The following is a 22,096-nucleotide window of genomic DNA, read 5'->3' as shown; positions in this document are numbered from 1 at the left end:
CATTTCATTTGTTTTTGTCTATATTTATAATGTATGTTTGATTTGTATTTGCTTGTAATGTTGATAATGGAAATGGAAAATAAACTTGAACTTGAATATTTAATCCAACATCTATTAATTTGGCGCCGGGAGCCACCCTTTTAGTTCTAGTTTCCCTTATTCATTGTCGCAGTCGCTCTTGGGTGTTCGAGTTGTGATCTCAATATCCCCCCTCCCGTTCTCACTCCTCTCCATTGTAACGACGAGGGAATTATACCTTGATCGTTACTACATTATCATATATCAAATTGGCAAAAGGAAGTCAGCGAAAAAATAATAATCTGCTAGTTTTCTGTCTTCAGACTCAGCTCAGGCCCAAATGAGAATTAATATGATTTGTAAATAAATAATTTTTATCCGCTCTAATATAATGAATAAATCAGGCCTAAAATATGTTAATCAAAATATATCGATAAATATAACGAGCAACATTTTCGTCGAAACTTTCCAAATTCTTATGAAAGGAATTTAAACTCACAATTTCCTGGCAACTCCAGATCTATCTGGCATGAAAACAAAACTAACTTCAGACTGTGACGTCATCCACTTTAATAAATGGAGGCGTAGATGTATGACTACGAAGGCTGTCCGTGGTGAGAAGGGAAAGGAAGGGTCGAATTTCTTGATTTGTAAACATTAGATTTCAACAATCTGTGATTGAATAGCTAGAACTCCTTTTCGAGGAACTAAGCTTTATAAAGACTTACTTCAAAAACACATGAAATGGCGGCTAGCAGTGCCGGAGGGAAGAACTTTAAGGTGGTTTTGCTCGGAGAAGGCTGCGTCGGAAAGACGTCACTGGTATTGCGATACGTAGAAAACAAATTCAATGATAAACACATTACAACATTGCAGGTGAGAATGACTGTGTGTATGTCTGTTGGGGGACATGGTCCCGTGACTGAGCAGTGAGTATGAGCAAATGCCCTGGGCTGGGGATTCCCCGGCCAGTGCCTATCAATCAGGCATTCTTTCATGATCATGATGATTGTTCAAGTTCAAGTTCAACCAATTGAAATCATTCAATCCGAATAGTCACCGAGACGGCTACATATTACAAATCACAGAAATTGACAGTCATGAGACATGACATTGATATAATGACAAAAATGACAGTTAATAAAATCAGGTAGCAGCTTCTTGTTCAAATTAAATAAATGACATGCACGTCATAAATGCAATGTTAGCTTGCAGCGCTAATGCAGTTTCGCACTGGCCGTTTGAAAGAATTTCCCCACCAGTTATTTTGTCGCAAATGGCAGAGCAAGTCTGTCATGAGGTCAGTATGCCCACCGCTTTATCGGGAACGGCCGTATTTCGATTTAGATGTCATAATCTTACTCTTAGTTCTCAGCCAGACATCACTTCGCTCGGTCTTGCCTTGGATTCGCCGTAATTTTGATATGGACTATAGCCTACAATGTAGTTAGTGTCGTGACCTGCGGCGAAGTCGGGGGGAGGGGCTCCATGGCCATGATAAGAGCCATTTTTAGAGTAAAGGCAAAGCAAAGAATTTAACACCCGATTGTAATTAATAGCTTTTAGTTGTAAAGTTAGTAATCATGGTACTAGAAGCACAAAAGAATGTCATGGAAACCAGTTCCCGCAAGCACATGATTAACTTAAAATTGTAAAAGTACAACAATTGTTTCATGTTTTGAGTTTTCAGATTTCATTGTCGAAACGATTATTAAAATCTGACTTTTCGTAGCAAAATGATTTTTTGAATGAATGATTTTTTTTTTTAAAGAAACTGCCAGGAAAAAATTCTCATGTTTACACCACCATCTGCACTGAACATCTAGGCCCGTATTCTGAAGTCGGGTTTAACTTAAAATCAGGTTTAAAGTCGTGGTTTAACTATGGAAAGTCAGTTGTTACGTGAATCTATAACAGTAGAGGTTCAATGTATCAGCTCATTGACTCCCAAAACATCATTAACTGCCTGGAAAGGATAAGTATGACAGTTGTCTTCACCATTAAAGAATTAGTAAAGAGCACAGTAAACATTAGAAGCATTCAATGTAAACCAAATTTGGAAATGTTTGGCTTCTCATAAATTTAGTACAGAGTTAGATTAGACCATGGTCTAAGTTAAACCTGACTTCAGAATACGGGCCCTAGGCTTTGCATTGGAAATCTATTGTGCAATTATTGGGTCTGAACACCAGCTATGAAACCATGCACGGTTCTATGGTATGGCTGAGCATTTTGTGAAGACAAGTCTAATAGATTTTGTATCATGTCAAAACAAAATAGTTATTGTATTTTTTCAAGTTATACTTTACCATTTGCAAGCAGGAATTGGTTTTCCATATCTTGTGTACATGCATTGTTTACTTCATACGATGGATACTTGTGAACAAAGGCCAGATGGTGTTTCATAAAGCTGTTCGTATAATGTTAAGAGTCACTTTAAGAACGACTGGTGATCCTTTCTTGTGGTAAATAATATCCACCATTAAATGTTAATTGGTGACTATTTACATGTAGCATGTAAGAAAGGTTCACCAGTCGTTCGTTAAGTCGCTCTTAATTTAAAAACAGCTTTATGAAACACCCACCAGGTCACAGGTGTCAAGCCTCTAGGAGAATAAAATACTCTCCAAACGCTTCCTGGCTAGATATGAAGGGGTGTCCAAACTTCACAGATTTTTGAAAGTGTAGTCTGATATTTGATCGATGATTTCTTGTATTTCACCCCAAATAAACTCCATGTGTCATCAAACTTATTCAAAAAGAAAGAAGGTCAAAGACTTTTGTTGGTGGTATGATAATCTTGAATTCCATAGCAATCAAATGATTGCGTGCTGTGAAGTGAGACTGTGACCTCATTCGGCATACAAAAGTGTGCCAAGTTTTCCAGAAAAAGTCAACCAGAGTCTACTGACCGAACCTACGGTGTCGGTAATCTGTGAGCTCCTCTTACACTCTTCAGCAGAGGTTCTTGAGTTGCAAACTTTCTGCTCTCTGACACATTTGACCATTAAATTTGTATTTGTATTTTCCAGGCATCATTTCTCAACAAAAAGCTGAATATAGGAGGAAAACGTGTAAACCTTGATATATGGGTAAGCTTGTTTTTTTTTCTCTTTGTCTTTATATTTCCCTCACTTCCTTCTCTTTATTTGATGATGATGAAGATGATGATGATGATAATGATGCTGATGATGATGATGATGATGATGATGATGATGATGATGATGGTGATGGCTGCTGGTGGTCGTGGTGGTGATGGTACTGATAATGATGGCGTTGATGATTACAATGGTTTGATGTTATGGTGATTGTGGTGTTGATGAGGATAATGGCAATGATGATTGAAATGATATCTCTTTGTATCTCTTTGTGTATTGTTATTGGATTTACATTCCTGAATTGACAAATGTTTATTTGATTTTTTTTTATACAATTTTAGTCAAGAATTCTTTAATTTAAATGTTATTTATTGTCACTTGTTTCTTGCTATTTACAATCTAGTGATGAGTTGTTCATTGTATTGAGTGAGGGACTTTCCCTAAAATTTTATTTTGATTTTAATCTCTTTGGTTTAATATTTGATAAAGTTTTTTTTTATTCAATTTTGCAACCTTCAGTTTTGTGACTCGATATTTTTGGAAATAAATTGCTATTACCCCTGTGTATTTTTGTTAACTTCATTCTTTACATGTATATACAGGACACAGCAGGTCAAGAGAGATTTCATGCATTAGGACCTATCTATTACAGAGATAGCAATGGGGCAATATTAGTGTATGATATAACAGATGAAGACTCATTCACAAAGGTAATTCACAAGCCTTATTATGAAGTCCAGTAATAGGCTGTCTTAAACTTCCATTCAACAGAGACCAAGACTTCTGAAAGGGTCTTTCAACAATCTCTGAGCTCTTTCACGATTCCTGATAATTCTTTCAGTGGTCTTTGTGGTTTTCATGATTCCTAAACCTTTTTGCAACGGTTCAAAGCAGTCTTAGCGGTCTTTCAGCGGTCTTTCAATGAACTTTTAAAGTTCTTGCTAGTTTTTCCATGATCTTTTGACAGTCTCTCAAGATTTTTACAGAGATCACTGAAAGACTCATGAGAGATCATTGAAAGACTCATGAAAGATCACTGAAAGACTCATGAGAGATCACTGAAAGACTCATGAGAGATCACTGAAAGACACATGAGAGATCACTGAAAGACTCATGAGAGATCATTGAAAGATCCGTGAAAGATCATTGAAAGACAAGGAAAAGTCTGTGGAAAGAATTCTGAACGATTACTTGTCGCATAAAAGATCTCTGAAAGACCATTGAAAGATCTCTATAGGACTAGTCTAAGACCAGTAAGACAAGAAATACCAATCAGCCTTCAAGAGTTCTTGAGGGGTCATTTTGAGCCATTCCACAGAGATAAAATTTCAGTGATCTTGAAGAATGCTGTAAGACCTTGCCAATTTTTGGTCTTGCAAAGGTCCTTCATTCAAAGGTCCTTCAAATGTCTCCCCTCTGTGGAATGGGGGCCTTACTCTGTTATGAAATTATGGGAAGGAAAGGCTAAAAGTAATGTTTACAAAAAAAAAAAATGAATATTTTAGTTATTCTAAGACAATTATGAATCATTCTTGTGTATGTATTTCTTGTCACAATTGGCCAATTGTGACAAGAAATACATACACAAGAATGATTCATAATTATAGTTGATTCATGTCCATAGTTAAACCTCAAACTTAGACCAGAGTTTAAACTAAACCAGCGTTCAGAATACAGGTGAAAGTCATACAAGACATGATACTGGTTTCAGGGCTCATTGCAGAAAAAAGTTGCATTTAAACCTAACTCAAAATAATCAACCAATTGAATGGGGTGAAATTGATTTCAGTCTTCCTGCAACTGGTGCCTGGAACTTTAGCCATAAAAGAACAATCTACTTTAGTTTTGCTTCAGTAAATATATCTCTAGGACCCAGTGTAATAAAACATTATAATTGACCCAATCATTATAACTATGGCAGGCCATTACATACATGTACCATAAATATAAGATCTATACTATTTATACAGTATGATTGCCCAATGTGCAATGGAAATGTAGATCCCTTAGATGAAAGTTTTGATTTCTCCAAATATGATTCTAGCCTATGAGGAATAAGTCAGATTTTCTTGTTATTTCTTGACAGGTTAAGAACTGGGTAAAGGAATTGAAGAAGATGCTAGGCAATGATATCTCATTATGTATAGCTGGTAAGTTTTACACACCCACCAATTAGTAAGATGTTATCAGATATAGCTGAGATTTTTTTTCTTCAAAATTAGGCGGGGGATTTTCGAATCATAAATATGATTTTTAAAAGTACATTTGTACACATATGTATGTGCAGTATAATTTTTGTATGTGTTTTCCTGATATAAGAGTATTCTTTTTCAGTAAGATTTTTCATTTCAAAATTATGTCAGGTATGATATTTGTAAAAACTTAATATCAGATGTATTTTGAAGTTGATTGCCTCTCCATTTAAATACAATGCTTTTATCGTTTTAATCAATTGCTAAGTATTAATTTAGTTCTAAGGTTATTTTCATATTTGTCAACACCGAATAACAGATGTCACGTGTAATGCAATGAAATGACGGCAGGCACTCTGTGTGTTGCATTTTTAGATTCAGATTCAGTTTTTATTTGTTAATCTTTTCTGAGAAAGGAAGTACAATATTCATACAAGTGTCATGTAAATTCACAAATTAGAATACTTTGAATATACAATTCCTATTATAAAAATGAAAAAATACTCCTTTGTATCCAAAATCTATGGTGAATTCATAATGCTCAGCTGGATATTGAGATAACCACTTTGAAGCTTGGCTTGTATAACTGTTTTTTTTTTTTTGGGGGGGGCTACATTAGAATTAGATATATACATGTAGATACTCAATTAAAACAAGTTATATATCTGTGGATTTTTTTACTTTTTTAAAGGGAACAAAATTGATCTGGAAAAGCAGAGAAATGTATCAGTAGCAGATGCAGAAGCGTAAGTATGCTCACATTTCATCCTTGGTTAATGGTTTGGTTATCATTAGCTGGAGTCCAGTCAATTAAATCAAAGAGATATTGGTTGATGGTCTCACCCAAGGCTAATTTCTTATGGCAAGGTACTTATTCACAATGGTCAGTCTCTTCTCAGGTGATGAATGCAGACATCACTGTGATTAGATTGGCATATGTGCAGTGATTAAAATGGTTGCCTGGCCAGGATGCTCCCCAGGGAGTGGAGATAATGCACTTTCAGAGCTGCCAACAATGGGATGATAGAATCCAGTAGATTTCGCGGAGTTATGATTTTTTGAGGGAGCGGTGGAACGTTGTCCCACGGATGGGAGTTTGGGGTAGCAAAACACATTAAGAAACAACATTTGATAGTAACTGACCGCTGTCTAAACCATTAAAACTTTTTTTTGCTTATCAGAAGAAAATGTGTCGAAGCATGTCATTTCTTCCTCCAAACTTTATAGATACACTGACCGAGCAAACTGAGCAAAAAGCATTATACTCTCCTTTCTTTGATCTTGTCACACAGTCCCATTCCGCTTGAAAATTATCTTTATACTTCGAAAAGTATTTTGTCTTCTTTGTCTTGGATTTTATTTAATTTGATTTATTGTTTCACATTCCACAAAAACATACATCTTGAACATAATTATGAAAACATGATGACAAAAAATACATAGTTGTAGTATTTAACTAGGAAATACAATTACGTGAAATATGAGGAACCTATTAAAAAGCAAAGCTTGTAAACATATAGGTTCCCAGAAGAAAATAATCAAGGATTAAAAACTCCTAACGCAACGAAGCGAGATAAATCAAATGAAAAATAATCAATACATTATACAGAGTTCTACACATGATAGTCACTCGAGCAAAGGCGCTTATCCACTAGCGTACGATTTTGAAAGAAATAATTTCAGCCTACATTTAAAAGAATATAAAGAGGGCGCCTGAATTATTTGGGTGTCTAAATTATTCCAAAAGGAAGGCCCTATAAAAGCAAATGATTTAAAAAGGGTAAGAACAGGATGACTCTATAGTCACTGACAATGTGATTGTAGTGTGGATGCAGCGGGACAGTGCCAGGCCAGCTCACTCACGAAAGAGAAAATGTTCGAATCCGATAAACCCAAGTGAAAGTAGGCGAAAAAATATCCACTTTGCTTCTACAGAGTTGTCAATAAAATTATTCCTGAAAGTTGGAGTGTAATCATAAGTGTAATCCTCGTGTAAATCCCATCATTGATCCTCAGTTTCAGCTCGAATAAAGCACACAAGCTCACGAAAAATGCCTTGCAGTGCGCGTTTACTTCCATTCTCATAGCCTCCTGGTGCAGAGCGGCCGGCTGGACACAAGGCAGGGCCGCGCTGGGGCACGTTGGGGGGCATGTGCATGGAATGCCGCTTAAGTGTTTCCATCACACACGTTGCAGATCCAGAAAAAATGGCTCGTTGACTAATTAACCAGTCGTTCAGTAAAATTATCTTCATTTACATTGGAAATCAATGTACGATTATACAAAAACTGGTAAAAGCTACTGGGTAAAATGAAAATGTGATAAGGAGTTTCCACGGGGGTGTTAGGGAGTTGAACATGCTAGACTTGTAAAACAGTTGTTTGTATGAATTTTACAATGTAACAGCTAAAAATCCTGATTATTCGGGAGGTTTTGGCATTGGGGTCAGGAGAACAGGAGATTGGATCGCAATCCAGTATTCTCCCGCAGGATCCGGGAGACTGGGAAGCTCTGCATTTTACGTGGGTGAACAGTGATGGATCCACTGACCAGGTTAATTACATCAATGGTAAAATACATGTATGTGCTTTAAAACACAAGTATCAAGTTCTGTATAATAATCACTGGTCAGCACTCATACATAGTAAAAACACTCTTTAGGAGCCTTTCAGGAAGGGTCTTGTTCATTTGTTCAGTATTCGTGTCAGTCGGGAGTTTTTTTTTCATTATTTTTTTGTCTTTTCTTGTAGATATGCTGCATCAGTCGGAGCAAAACACTTTCACACATCAGCTAAACTCAACAAGGGAATAGAAGAAATGTTTCTTGATCTTAGCAAACGTAAGTCAGTTTATGGTAATCAAATCTTATAATCTGTGGAGGAAATTAGCACTTTATCACTATAGGCCTACAATATATTTCAATTTCAAACAAAGTCAGGGGGGGGGGGCGGCCTTGGCTCATGCTGGACCGACCCTGTGGAATTATCTTCCACAGAGTTTGAAAACTGAGATGTTAGTGACCACCTTCTGGGGCAACCTGAAGACATATTATTCCTAGAAGAATCAATTGACACATATTTTTTGTGTATACATGTATATAAACACTTGGTGGTCTCTGATTTTGTTTACACTCATTAGACATAACGTAGGTGCATATAATTTGGTGTGTATGATACTAGCATGGATCCTAGGAAGCCTTTTGATTTTGAGGTCAAAAGGTCAAGGTCACACTGACATGTTTTCATCTTACCCTTCTGAAGTCCTTGTCAACATGATAACTTTAGTTTAACTTAACCTGGGCTCATTTAATTTGGTGTGTATGATACTAGCATGAATCCCAATAAGCTTATTGATTTCGAGGTCAAAGGTCAAGATCACAGTAACATGTTTTCCTCTTACCCTTCTGAAGTCTTTGTTAGCGCAATATAATAGTTGAACTTAACCTAGGCTCAAATGATTTGGTGTGTATGATACTAGCATACATGTAGATCCTAGCGATTCTATTGATTTTGAGGTCAGAAGGTCAAAGGTGAAGTCACCACCTTCCACTTTTCTTGCTTGACCAATAACTTTATTTTCCATGTTACAGACGGGCGTATTATGTGCTCACCTTAGCAACACTCTTGTTTTTATATGGTTTTCACAACCCTCATTTATCATTACCCTGTAATTTTTATTTTTATTTTAGGTATGTTAGAATCGAATTTCCTTGATGATGGTGGAGGAAGCAGTAGCCGAGCTTCTAAACACAAAAGTGTTACGATAGTAGAAGATACAGAGGAGCCTAAGAGTGGAGGATGCTGCTAATATACAGCCTCTGGTCAATAGAGGGAGCAATTCATATTTGTGAAGTCAAGTGTACTTCAGTGACAGGCATGACCCGATATTTCTTCTTATTGTGTTCATGTGCTGTGGATGCTTGGAGGATTAAAAACTGTGATGAGCCTTTAACTTCTTCGCTATTGAATTCTGTAATTCCCATAGATTTAATACAGGAACATGTGTTTCCAGTGGGCAATGGGTTAACCTGTTGACTATCGACTTCTGTGATTACAGTAGGCTATGTACAGGGATCACCTAGTTCTAGTAAGCAATGGGTTAAACTGTTGACTGCTAACTTCAGTAATTCCAATAGGCTACATGTATGTACAGGTACCAACTACATGTACTAATTAGTTCCATTATGCAATGGTTAACCTTTTAACTACTGAATTCTGTTCGCCTAAAGATTCTTGTTTACAGGTACCAGCTGTATATAGTGGGCGACAGATTAACTTGATGAACACTGAATTTGGGGTTTGGCTTTTATAATGTGTAGGGCTGGAATTCTGAAAATTATTTTATCTTTACATGCACTTTCATTCTTGAAATTGTCATAACAGTGGAGGCACCTTAGTGATTGGTTGAAGTGTAGAAAGCTCAGCCACTGGACCGGCATGCAAGCCAAAAGTGTGCAATAAAACCAAACCTGATTTCAGATAGCTATGACAATTCAATAAGATAAATGAAGAGATAATTTTCCCAATACCGAGCCAGATTTTCAAAGGCACAGTTTTCCTTGTATCGGTGGTCTCAAAATAACCAAGAGTCATTCGGTGTATGGCCAGGGCCGTCTTGTTGAGGAGGGGGGGGGGCATATTTAAATTAGTTAAACCATGTTGCGTTCGCATTATTCTTGTGAATCCCAAGTAGCAGCAAGATTGTTATTGAAAAGGTTCAGTGAAAATCATCTGTTACAACTTGAGCATTCCTGTGAAACTATTCTAGTATCATTATATATAAATCAAGAATCCAAACTTAATTTGAAGATAAAATCTGCAACATCTCGGGTTAAATGATCATCATCATTCCTTTGAATGAGGTTGTTTCACGTTTTGAAGATATCTTTGAGGTAGGGGATTACAAAGACACAGTCTGTATACTTTGACTGAATGCATGGTGATCTTTGTGACATTATTCTTATGGCAGTTTTCATGCTATGATGTACAAAGTTTTGGAATGTATATGTACATATATCTTCAATCTGCTAATGGAGAAAACCTATGTATTCTGCTAGGTATGGGAGTAAAACTCAGAACATTCTTTAAACATCAGATTACTACCAGTCGACAACAAATACTATTTACACTAATTGAATGCTTGCTAGATGTTGATTACTGATTTGAGACATTTGATTATTAAAAGTGCGTGGCTATAATCTCTGATATTTGACAACAAAATGCAAGTTAACAATTCAAATTTTTAATAAAATTTAAGGCATTCTAAATGTTGCAACTCTTTCAAGACATGACAATGATGACCGTGCTAGAGACCATTCATCACCTAGCTGTATTGATGTACATGTACACTCACACTCTACTAAGTAAGCTCACTCATTGTGAGTGAACATAGCCACACTTATTAATCAAATGACATTGGAACAGTGCTGACCAATACACCCATAAATAATGCTGTATCAACGTGACGTAATCGCAGGAATTTATCATGGTAAACAAACTGCAAAAAGATATTCATCCTGCATGATATTTACTTAAGTTGTACATTTACATTGAATATTTCAGGTTGTGTTAATAATATTCATCTTCTTAAATGAGACATTAAAATTTCATCTGATAATCAGTCTACTTATGTGGCACATTAGTTGCACTTTATCGTTTAATCAATTCTTGTTTATGATTTTGTACCTATAAGGTGTATTTCATAATGAAATTAATAACAATGATAATATTAAGCAGTTCTTAAAGATGCATAATACCATATGAATAGTCTCTATGCATGTGGAAGTATTGTTTTGTATAGGGCTAATACATGTGCTTCTTTAAAAGGTTAGCTTTTATAGTTTTTACACAGATTTCAATCCATTGAAATCTGTTATTGATCTAATATTAAGAGGTAGGTTTCACAATTCTGAAGCCATTTTTCCAATTAATTTATATATTTCATGTTATTTAAGTGTATTTTTCCCCCTTTTTGGTGCCTTTCAAAAAGGGGCCTTCCTACCTGTCATAATATCAATCATCCATATGATATAGGCTTTCTTGCACAATCTCAATTTCTTAGAAGCCTATTCTCATTAGAGATTTTGGTCATTCCAGAAATCAAGTCCATTGGCAAGTGAAAGCAAAGCATTGTCAAAAACAAATATTGCTTCATCTTTGTTCTCTTGACACCATGAGGGTGTTTCACAAAAACTAAATATTTCTAAAACTACACTTAAATTCCCATTTACTAGCAGCATATAAAGCATCTACATGCTTATTTATCAATGAGATTACTTACATATCAAGTGAGTTTTGGCATTTGTACATGACTTTTTAACTTTTTTTTGAATTCCCTACAAATGTTTATTCTTGCCCCTGCCCGGGTAAGAAATACATAATTATACCGGGAAAGAAATTGTGAATTCTTGAAAGTGGTGAAGATGTACTTGTACGAGGACGATAATGTAGAATTTACTTGAGAATGGGCAATACATGAAAATATTCCTGAAGTATTTCTACCATCCCTTTAAACTAAGGAAAATGTACTTTGTCATTGTGCTGCATTACAACAACAACAACAACAAAATAGATGGATGTATACATAGTGGAGGAAATATTATGTATGTTGCAAAGATGCTTACTATAGATTCACTTTCAAAGTGATGGTCTTAAAGATATTGCTAAAGCTATATGGATTACATATTGTTGACTTTATTATTTATTTAGCATAGCTCGAGTCAGTCTCATCGAAATTAACTTGAAAAATATATTTATGATTTTTGTTTTGTTCAGCAGCAATATTTGTAATTTACCACCTTATTTTTGCCATTTTGTCCTATTCATATAAGTTCTTGTCTCTTTATATGTTAATATGAAGAACGTCATTAAGAATAGAGGGAAAGAGTTTTCACGACATTGAGGTTATTAAGTAATCCTGACGTAGTTTCATGTTACTCAGCGGTCTTCGGATTGATGGACTTTCCTCAGAGTTGATTTCATGTTGATGGCGTCTTGCCCTTGGCCTGATTAGAATTAACATGGGGTACTGTTTCTCATATACATGAGACCATCTTGTGTGTCATTTCATCATTGAATTTCACACACAAGTGCCAGAAATGAGTGAAAAACTCACCAAAATCCATGTTGACTATATATACACAAATAAGTTTGTTTTTCTTGAATTACTCAAAATGAAACTATTGTCATTCTTACATGTATATTAAACCGAGTTGTTTTATTGTATGCAGTCTGAAAGCTAAGTATCCACTTGATCTCGCCTCCCCCTTTTCACAAAATACAACTGGCCATACTGAAATGATCCCTCGCCCAACGCTGTTGAAATTCGAAAATTTCTTGTTTGCAGATTTGTATGTAATTAAGAAAAATGAAAATACAATATATACTTCTCTTTTTAAGATTATTTGTATATTATGTAACTTATCTTTGTATTACACTGTGTTTTGTAGATAAATTAACTACACATTCTGAATAGGTTACTACATGTAATAGAGGAATTACAAATTACAAGGATATGTGAATACAAAGCGTATATATTACTAGAACTATTTCCTCTGTAGTTAGATTATTGAACTTATTTATGCAGTTTTATACTTTGCATGTTCTCATTCTCCCACGGCCTGTTGACCTCCCCCGAATATATAATGGAATGTTCCTCATTTATATGCGTGAGAATGTGCCAATTACTGTAATGGTCTAAAATGTATTGTATGTGATATTATTTTGGAAACAAATAGAATATTTGACAGCTCAAGACTCACATAAAGTGGCTAGGGCGGGTTTTCAGTAAGATAGATAGATAAGTGGTTTATTAATAAAATAAATATCAAAACATTATTGCGGCTAAGACTGAATTGTATTAACAAGATGATAATGACACAAAAAATTTTCAAACATTAACAGAGATAATTACATAATAGATAAATAAATATAATATGGTACTGAAATTACCCATCATTGTGGGATTTTGGAAAGAAATATCAACGGGAAACTCAATCGGGTGTCTGTAGAGAATGACTAGTGGGCATGTCGTTTTAGGATAATAGTTATGTCTACATGTACGTAAAAAACAGAAATATTCAACAGTTCGACAAAACGTATCTTTAAATGATGAAATCATAAGATATACATATGGAATACATTTACATGCATGTGTATAATTATGATTTTCTAAAAATGTGGGTATTTGAGATTAATTCCTCCAATATATTGTTTGTTTACATTTACTTATATCATTAATCAGCCAAAATGAATTTTTGGACTTGGAAAATCAAAATTTTTAAACAAGACTGTCATATATTTTGTAGATTACATGTACAACTGTGCCGCTACCTACACTTGACATATGAAATCACTGATATTATAAATTAAAGCCTAGATACGAAAGTTTGTGTAAGTCTTTTATTTTAACAGCTGATGATTTCAATGCATGCATTATTCCAAAGTACACATGAAACCTTTAACTGACCTTCCCTCAGTATATGAGTCTCTACTGAAAATCTGAATCAGCTGATGTTTCATGACACAAATAAAATTCTGTTTGGTTTAAATCTAAGATTTACATTCTCTAGATTCAAATCCTAAAAATTAACATTAAATCTAGTTTGTCAGTGGCTAGTTCACTTAACAAATTTAATATAAATTAGGTCATACTAGTAGTGGAATATTTTATAGGCACATTTCTATAAATGTGAAGTTGTTTATAAAATTCATATTATTGTTCTGTCATCTTCATCAAACTCTCTGACTTTTCAGCAAACCAAGTTTAGTTTGATATAATTTATTTCATGCATGTTTGGTTTATTGCAATTTAGATTTTATTCTGATGGAGATTGTTTAATACATGACAGCAGTTATTGAATTGTTGAATCCTTCAGTAACTTGCAATGTTGTAATTTACAAGAAATGTAAACTAAATGTGTATACTGGAAAATAAATTGAAAAAAAAGACAGGAAATGATTATCTATACACAGAGACCTTGCATTGAAGATGTGCTTTGTTTAAAGTAGTGTATATTGTGCATGTATACCTAATTCCCTTACAATATAGGGTTTTGTAAATCAAGGGTTTAACTGGCTTTCCTGCAGATCCGACTGATTTGACTGTCCCAGTCCACTCATGGATAATGACACCAAGGTACTTCATATACCAGCATGGATCCATGATACCAGTCATGTTATCCAGCATGTGACCATGCAGGTGGTTTAACCCTATCTAGGCCGGGGTATTTTGGGAGTTCATATGGCTGGGGGGCGGGCTCCCAGGCTCCCCTTGAGATCTCAGCCGTCGACCGCGCGATCGCGCTGAAAATTGGCACGCGGGTTGCCTGGGACATAATCTACAAAATTGCATTGTAATTTTTTTTCATGCAAATCGCTATTAAGTGATTATGCTAATTTATGCATAATTAATATGCAAAATCATACTTTCTCCTCAAATAAAAATCCAAATGTATTATTTTTGGGATAGAAACTATTTGTGGTGTTCTGAGCAAGTATACATGATAAAAATTGCGATATCAAATCACTTTCTTATGCATTGTTTTTTGCAATTTTTTTTATTTACCTTTTGCTTTTCATTGTTTTTCAATGAAATTTGTTGGGGACTCTTCTGAGATCATAAAAAGGTTAGCATAAAATGAATACATTAAGACCAGCAAAACTAAAAATAATCATATATTTATGAATTTTGGTTGGAAACACAATTTGCATCGACTTGGTACACAAAACCATGTTTTGGAGCAATTTTTGGTCTGACATGCACTTACATAATGTTGCGTAATTTTGGAACCACGTACCCGGGTGACGCAAAATTGGTCTCAAAAGTTGTGCAAGACTTTAACGTTAGAAGTCAGCGAGCGGTACGGTCAAAAAATTTCAGGTTGCAAAAATATTGCGCGATTCGTTGAGGGGGGGGTCCTCCGAGGCCCCCCCCCCAGCCTAGATAGGGTTACTAAGTAATTGGTCAAGTGGGTATCTGGTGAAAGACAGCATTTCGTACGGTGGAATATCATCTTTTCATATTTGATTTTTTATGCATAATAAACAGTACTTTACGAGGGACAGAAATAATTTTATCAGACAAAGTGAAGTTTATTTCTATTTCAAAACAGTTGTGTGTCTTGTAAAAGCCTTGTAAATGCAGCCTTTTTCTTTGGTGATTGATGACAGATAAAATGTAATGAAATAGGGAGTTTGTGACACCCCATAGAACCTAAGAAAAATTTATTTCAGTTGCTTGTCTATGAGGGAGTGGATGCTTTAGAGCAAGAATTTTTGGTTACACTTCATAGTTCCGAAACACGTAAATTGCTTATACCTCAATGTCCGTTAATCCGAAAACGTAAAAGGGTTCGTTAGTCCAAAAACGAAATAAGGTTCATTAATCATTTCGTATTCGGACTAACAAACCTTCGGAATATCTGAACCTTCGAAATTACGAATGTATGCAGAATTTTATATGGGAAACCTAGCACAGTAAATAAGTTTTTTGGGTGTTTCATAAAGCTGTTCGTAAGTTAAGAGCGACTTTAAGAACGACTGGTGATCCTTTCTTGTGGTAAATGGTATATTGAATTGGCGATGGTTAAGTGCGTAAAAAGGGTTCACCAGTCGTTAAGTCGCTCTTAACTTACGAACAGCTTTATGAAACGGCTCCCTAAACCTATAACACGATACACACCAATAGATAAGTCAAGCCATTAGCCATACAGTATATAGACTTATACTAGAGACTATAGTGTAGTGAGCTCTTTGTAACAGTGACAGAGAGAGAAAATGTTCAAAATTTCAAGAGTGAAAAATGCTGTTTTGGAGCAATTAACAGCACGAGCAGGATACTTTCAGCAGCATTTACAATGTAGGTTTTTTTTTCTTCAGTTTTCGAAATTTCCGGGGTGGAGGCTTTCCGGACTGTTGGGGGGGGGTATGGGGCATTTATTTGCCCCCCGCAGTTCTTTGTGCTGCCACTGCTCACTGTTTCTCTCTCCTTTCGTCCTTTCCAGACATTCTCAACTATACCAACAACAAAAAAAACTGAAATAGGGGGTATTATAGATGAGGTGTTTATTTGCAATGCATGCACAATCATATCAATTTTAAATATTCTATCGATCAATTCAAATTAATTTCAGCTAGGTCATTCATTTCAGAATTCTACATTGATGGTGATCAACTGTAACTGACAACTGTAAAAATAGTGTAAAAAGCATGAAATCTCAAGACAGAATTCAAGATGAAGTAAAATAGACACACAGAATCAGAGATCACATAGCATACATAACAAACTGGTGAAAAAGCTTTGGAAGCTACATGTATCTCATTTCAAACCACATGCTATTTTCACATAGCATACAAACTGGTGAAAAAGCTTTGGAAGCTACATGTATCTCATTTCAAACCATAATGATAGCTGTACACAACACTACATAGCACTGACTTCACTTAACCACTCAACAACATATACAATAAATACATCAATATTTCAACTATAAATAGATAATCTCAAACAGCTACATAAAATGTGAATCAAATTTCCATTATCTTTTTCTTTCAGTCATAAAAAAAATAAATCAACAAGTTCACAAGCAATGCTTGAATACATCAAATTATAATAATATGGACCATTTATATAGTGCAGATACATTAATATTCTCTTCTGCACTTAACGTTTGGTATCATATCAATAATTCATATAATATGTATTCAAAAATGATTTTCAATAAACGTACATCGCAATTCAATGAAGTATGATTTTGCATGTGCCTTATAACGTAATGTAATTGCATAACACAGGTTATTTAAACCTTAAATATACACTACTGCAAATCCTACAAAAAACCCTCGAGATTTAATGATGCTTTATCATGATTTAATCACAGATAAAATTGACAAAAGTTGTTGTTGAGATAAGAATCTTTTTATTCTGTGTAAGTTATATGATACATGCATGAATGAGTGAGTAGACGTGTTGTGGCTCAGGGGATAAGTCCCCAGACTTTAGACCCACTAAGACCAGGGTTCAAATCCCACTGCAGCACTCACATCCTTGAGCAAGGCGTTTATCTACATTTGCCACTCTCCACCCAGGTGTAGTAAATGGGAGAAGGAATTCCGTGAATGCCCAGCATCCAAGGAGGGTTTGCTCTTCTAAAACCATGGTAATAGTATGCAACGCTGACAAACATATTAAACACCATTTCCATATCATTATGATTAAATAAAAAAAATGAATAAAGGATATTAAACAAAAACATTTGGGAGATATCTAACTTTCAAATAAAATGCATATTTTAAATGTTCAGAATATGGCTTCTAAATGATATAAAGTTCTGTTTCTTTAACATACATGTAATGCTTGAATTTCCATTATTTCATTACAGAAGTATAAGTTAGATGTCAACCTTACTCAACAATTAGCAATACATAAAGTCATTTCTATAGAAGATAATTGACTGAGGTAATGAAATGCAAGGTGGCTAATAAAGTTTACTTTGGCATCACTATTAATCACAATACTAACAATAAAATATTGGATAAATCACTAGGTTACGTGCAATGGTATAAAGTAGGGCCTAAGTACCATTGATAAGACATAATGAAAAATGATCTTTATATTTGTGACACAACTAACGTGATGATTATTTCGCAACAAGTGGAATGCCTCTGGCCGTCTCACCTGCATCACGCGGTTCAATATAGCAGCAGTGCTGACTTTGAATACTACTCTAACTCGCACAAGATGTTCAGTGATACATGGTTACTCTTATGTCCACTTTTTATGAACTAGACCAATAAACTTACAGAGATATGATGATTATTCAACAAAAAAACCAACATGGCCAAAGTTCATTGACCTTACATGACCTTTGACCTTGATCATGTGACCTGAAACTCGAACAGGATGTTCAGTGATACTTGATTACTCTTATGTACAAGTTTCATGAATCAGATCCATAAACTTTCAGTTATGATGGTAATTCAACAGATACCCCCGATTCGGCCAAAGTTCATTGACCCTAAATGACCTTTGACCTTAATCATGAGACCTGAAAATTGCACAAAATTTTCAGTGATGCTTGATTACTATTATGTCCAAGTTTCATGAATCAGATCCATAAACTTTCAAAGTTATGATGGTAATTCAACAGATAGCCCCGATTCGGCCAAAGTTCATTGACCCTAAATGACCTTTGACCTTAATCATGAGACCTGAAACTTGCACAAAATTTTCAGTGATGCTTGATTACTATTATGTCCAAGTTTCATGAATCAGATCCATAAACTTTCAAAGTTATGATGGGAATTCAACAGATATCCCCAATTCGGCCAAAGTTCATTGACCCTAAATGACCTTTGACCTTGGTCATGTGACGTGAAACTCATGCAGGATGTTCAGTGATACTTGATTAACCTTATGTCCAAGTTTCATGAACTAGGTCCATATATTTTCTAAGTTATGATGACATTTCAAAAACTTAACCTCAGATTAAGATTTTGATGTTGATTCCTCCAACATGGTCTAAGTTCATTGACCCTAAATGACCTTTGACCTTGGTCATGTGACATGAAACTCTAATAGGATGTTCAGTAATACTTGATTAACCTTATGGCCAAGTTTTATTAACTAGGTCCATATACTTTCTAAGTTATGACATCATTTCAAAAACTTAACCTCAGGTTAAGATTTGATGTTGACGCCGCCGCTGCCGTCGCCACCGCCGCCGTCGGAAAAGCGGCGCCTCTAGTCTCACTTTGCTTCGCAGGTGAGACAAAAATGGTTATGTACTTACACGGCAGGGTTATCTTTTGTTTTGCACATGTGCAGTATGTTAGCTGTTCTCCAAGTTTTTATTTTCTACACTTCTGACTGACTTAAGATATTTTAACAAAATATATTCACTTTCATTTCATATTACCAAATGAAAACAAAAGGCTACTGAGAAGATTTCATCTTTCTATATTTACATAAATTATGAAGTTTTATCAATAGTATTATATCAAATGGTTGACTAGTTTAGACCACATTCAGCACATAATGATGATAAAATGTTAACTACAAACATATAGCTGTGATATAATGAATTAAAAATCAAACCAATATCAAAGAACTTAGTTCTTGCTATATACTGTACAACTAATATGAACGTTCATCCATCTGATGGAATTATCATGCATAAATATAAAACAAACATTCTGTAAAAAAAAATATTTGTGCTCAAAGTAATATCAAAACATAAAACAAAAATGGAGTTGTTTATAAGATTAATGTGCATCTATTATAGGTGCTTGTAATTTCATTGGTTTCAATGGCCCGAATTTACAAAGGTGGTTTTGAAAACCATTGGTTGAATCCATGGTTTATGCAGATTTTTTGTATCAATTACACTTAATTACCGCATATATTGAAAGAATGTCCAATGCTGATGCACGCTTTTTCACAGTACGCCAAATTGACACTTGCTGCCATGGTTGAGAATGCTATTTCATTTATAAGTCCACTCTTTTAACAGTGGACTCATGAATGAAATAGCATATTTACTTACGGCAATAGGTGTCAAATTTGACATTTTTTTAATATACGCCGTACAGGAAATCTGCATAAACCATGGGTTCTACTGATGGTTTTCAAAACCACCTTTGTGAATTCAGGCCTAGATGTCCATCAAGGATGAACTATACAAAGAATGATAGGGTTTTACTGAAACTCCCCAGGGAGTGGATAGGGTACATACATGGAGGCAAGAAGAACTGACCCTAATGACAACAACCTGTATAAGAGCTCAGAAATCTGAAGGGATACATCTTGTTATATTCACAAAGTCTTTTACTTCAAAGATGAGTTAGCAGAGTTTACACTCCATCTACATGTATCTCACATGACCATCACCATTATTCACCATCAAATTCCTTCAAAATATCTTCATTACTGTGTCTCTATTAATGGCACCTTGACACGTGACCTATTTCCTTAATGCTGATTGGTACATTAACATTCCACTTGTAATAAATACGGTGTAATCTGATAATTCTCCAAGAAGTAGAATATAATCAGCAAGAAACAATATTTCTAGTTCTGCAATAATAGTAATGGAGCACTGGAAGAAACTTACACTTATTTACAAATCAAGTCATGATATCAAGGGAAAGTTGTATAAGACTCAAAATTGCAATAGAACGCAAATTAAAAACAGATTTGTATTTAAGTAAAGAACTTCAGCATGATTTAGGACTAACACTTTGTTTGGAAATGAAACAAATGTTTCTTGATATTTCTCATTAGATTTTACTATGTCAAAATCTTAGGTACAAATAATACAAAAGGAAGTATATAGAAAGGAAATAAAAAAACAGAATTCTTATTTTTTCTTCAAAATTCAAGCAAACTACTGGAATTGTATATTGAATAAAAACAAAGAAAAAATCTCACACATGAACCCCATTTTAATGTAAAACTCGATTTCAAAATCAAAATTGATTTTTGTGCTGAATGTCTCTTGCAGATACATTCCTTGCAACATTTTGAGTATACGCATTCTGATTTTCCAGTCAGAAAAATGAATTACCTTGGATTTGCAAACAATTAGTTGATTCAATGCAAAGATAACTCTTATTTTTCTTTTTAGTTGGGGGGGGGGTAAACTTTAAAGTTGTGAAGATTTGTAAGATATTGCACCTCCTCCATGGTACATAAAATTTGCTCAATCCTTATTTCACAAGAGCTATAGCAGAGCTAACTCCAATAATATGGCAGAGACAATGCAATAGATAGCTATTAAACTTCATTGATATGGCAGAGACAATGCATTCAAAGAGAGCTAACTCCATTTAGATGATGATTATATTTGTTTGTCTTTTGGCACATCTACGTCTAAGCCAGGGCTTGTACAAATTCAATTTCACAAAATATTAAGTTACATGGCTGTATTGCCCTAGCGCACACCAAAACATCACAATTTGCTAAATTCCAATTCATGCAAAGACATAAGAAAACAACTATACAGAGTATAAACTAATTATCCACTAGCAAATTCTTCAACCATAGTCCATATTTCTTTTAAATAATTTCAACCTGTATACAATCTATGCAATGTATACAATCTATGAATTACTCAACACATATTATCATAAATATTTGATTCTTTTTATCAAATATATATTTACTATGAGATCAAAGAAACTATATTACATTTAATCATTCTGGGAACCATTTTACCCAGGAGAGCAGTGATAAACATATTGCAATGACAGGTCATTTCTTAGAGGAAGATCGTAACAAGTGTGAACTAGGCCAAGGTTAACCCTGTTAGATTCACCATGAATCAATACCAATCAGAAGAAATAAATAAAATCCATCTTAAAATCAAATTGATGCTTCACCCTGTTTATCCATTCTCAAATCAACATGATTCCTACATTTAAAATATAAGCAAATCCACAAAGTTTGGAGGATTTGAAATTGGGATTGCCTTCTTATACCCCTTTCATAAACCCAATTATGCGGATTTTAGCCACATAATTTGGTCATAAAATCGGAGGAGGACCAGAGTTATCCGCATTATTTTGATGCTGCTATTATCCGCATAATAGCAGCATCGGGACCAGATTTGGACTTTATGAACGCATTTCCAAAGTAATGCGGATAATTGCCATGGTGCGGTCACAAGGTCACCCTTTTCCAACGCAACCCCATCGGAGGGGGCGTGTGCAGTTGCCATGACAATTATCCGCCTTTTTCAGGTCGGGCGCTCGTATAACAAAGTGTGGATTATTTTCGGAGTTTGTGAATGCA

At 34.9% G+C, this 22,096-nt stretch overlaps 1 protein-coding gene across 1 annotated transcript; it reads left to right on the top strand.

Annotated features, from left to right (window-relative positions):
* Window positions 1-579: 579 nt before the first annotated feature.
* Window positions 580-14,281, top strand: LOC121405682 (ras-related protein Rab-21-like). Its single transcript, XM_041596581.1, has 7 exons — window positions 580-894; window positions 3,051-3,110; window positions 3,719-3,826; window positions 5,203-5,266; window positions 6,000-6,054; window positions 8,059-8,147; window positions 8,997-14,281. Exons 1-7 carry the CDS (start codon window positions 763-765, stop codon window positions 9,113-9,115), a joined length of 627 nt encoding a protein of 208 aa, XP_041452515.1. The 5' UTR covers window positions 580-762; the 3' UTR covers window positions 9,116-14,281.
* The last annotated feature ends 7,815 nt before the right edge of the window (window positions 14,282-22,096 follow it).

The sequence above is a fragment of the Lytechinus variegatus genome, chromosome 19 (assembly GCF_018143015.1).
Source record: "Lytechinus variegatus isolate NC3 chromosome 19, Lvar_3.0, whole genome shotgun sequence".
NCBI lineage: Eukaryota > Metazoa > Echinodermata > Echinoidea > Temnopleuroida > Toxopneustidae > Lytechinus > Lytechinus variegatus.
This window is presented reverse-complemented; position numbering and strand designations above follow the sequence as displayed.

What these genes read in the sequence shown, in the direction of transcription:
- LOC121405682 (XM_041596581.1), top strand. Translation starts at nt 763, where the DNA reads ATGGCGGCTAGCAGTGCCGGAGGGAAGAACTTTAAGGTGGTTTTGCTC. An exon ending in AACACATTACAACATTGCAG is followed by an intron (nt 895 to 3,050) that starts GTGAGAATGACT and finishes TGTATTTTCCAG; the next exon opens with GCATCATTTCTCAACAAAAA. An exon ending in ATGAAGACTCATTCACAAAG is followed by an intron (nt 3,827 to 5,202) that starts GTAATTCACAAG and finishes ATTTCTTGACAG; the next exon opens with GTTAAGAACTGGGTAAAGGA.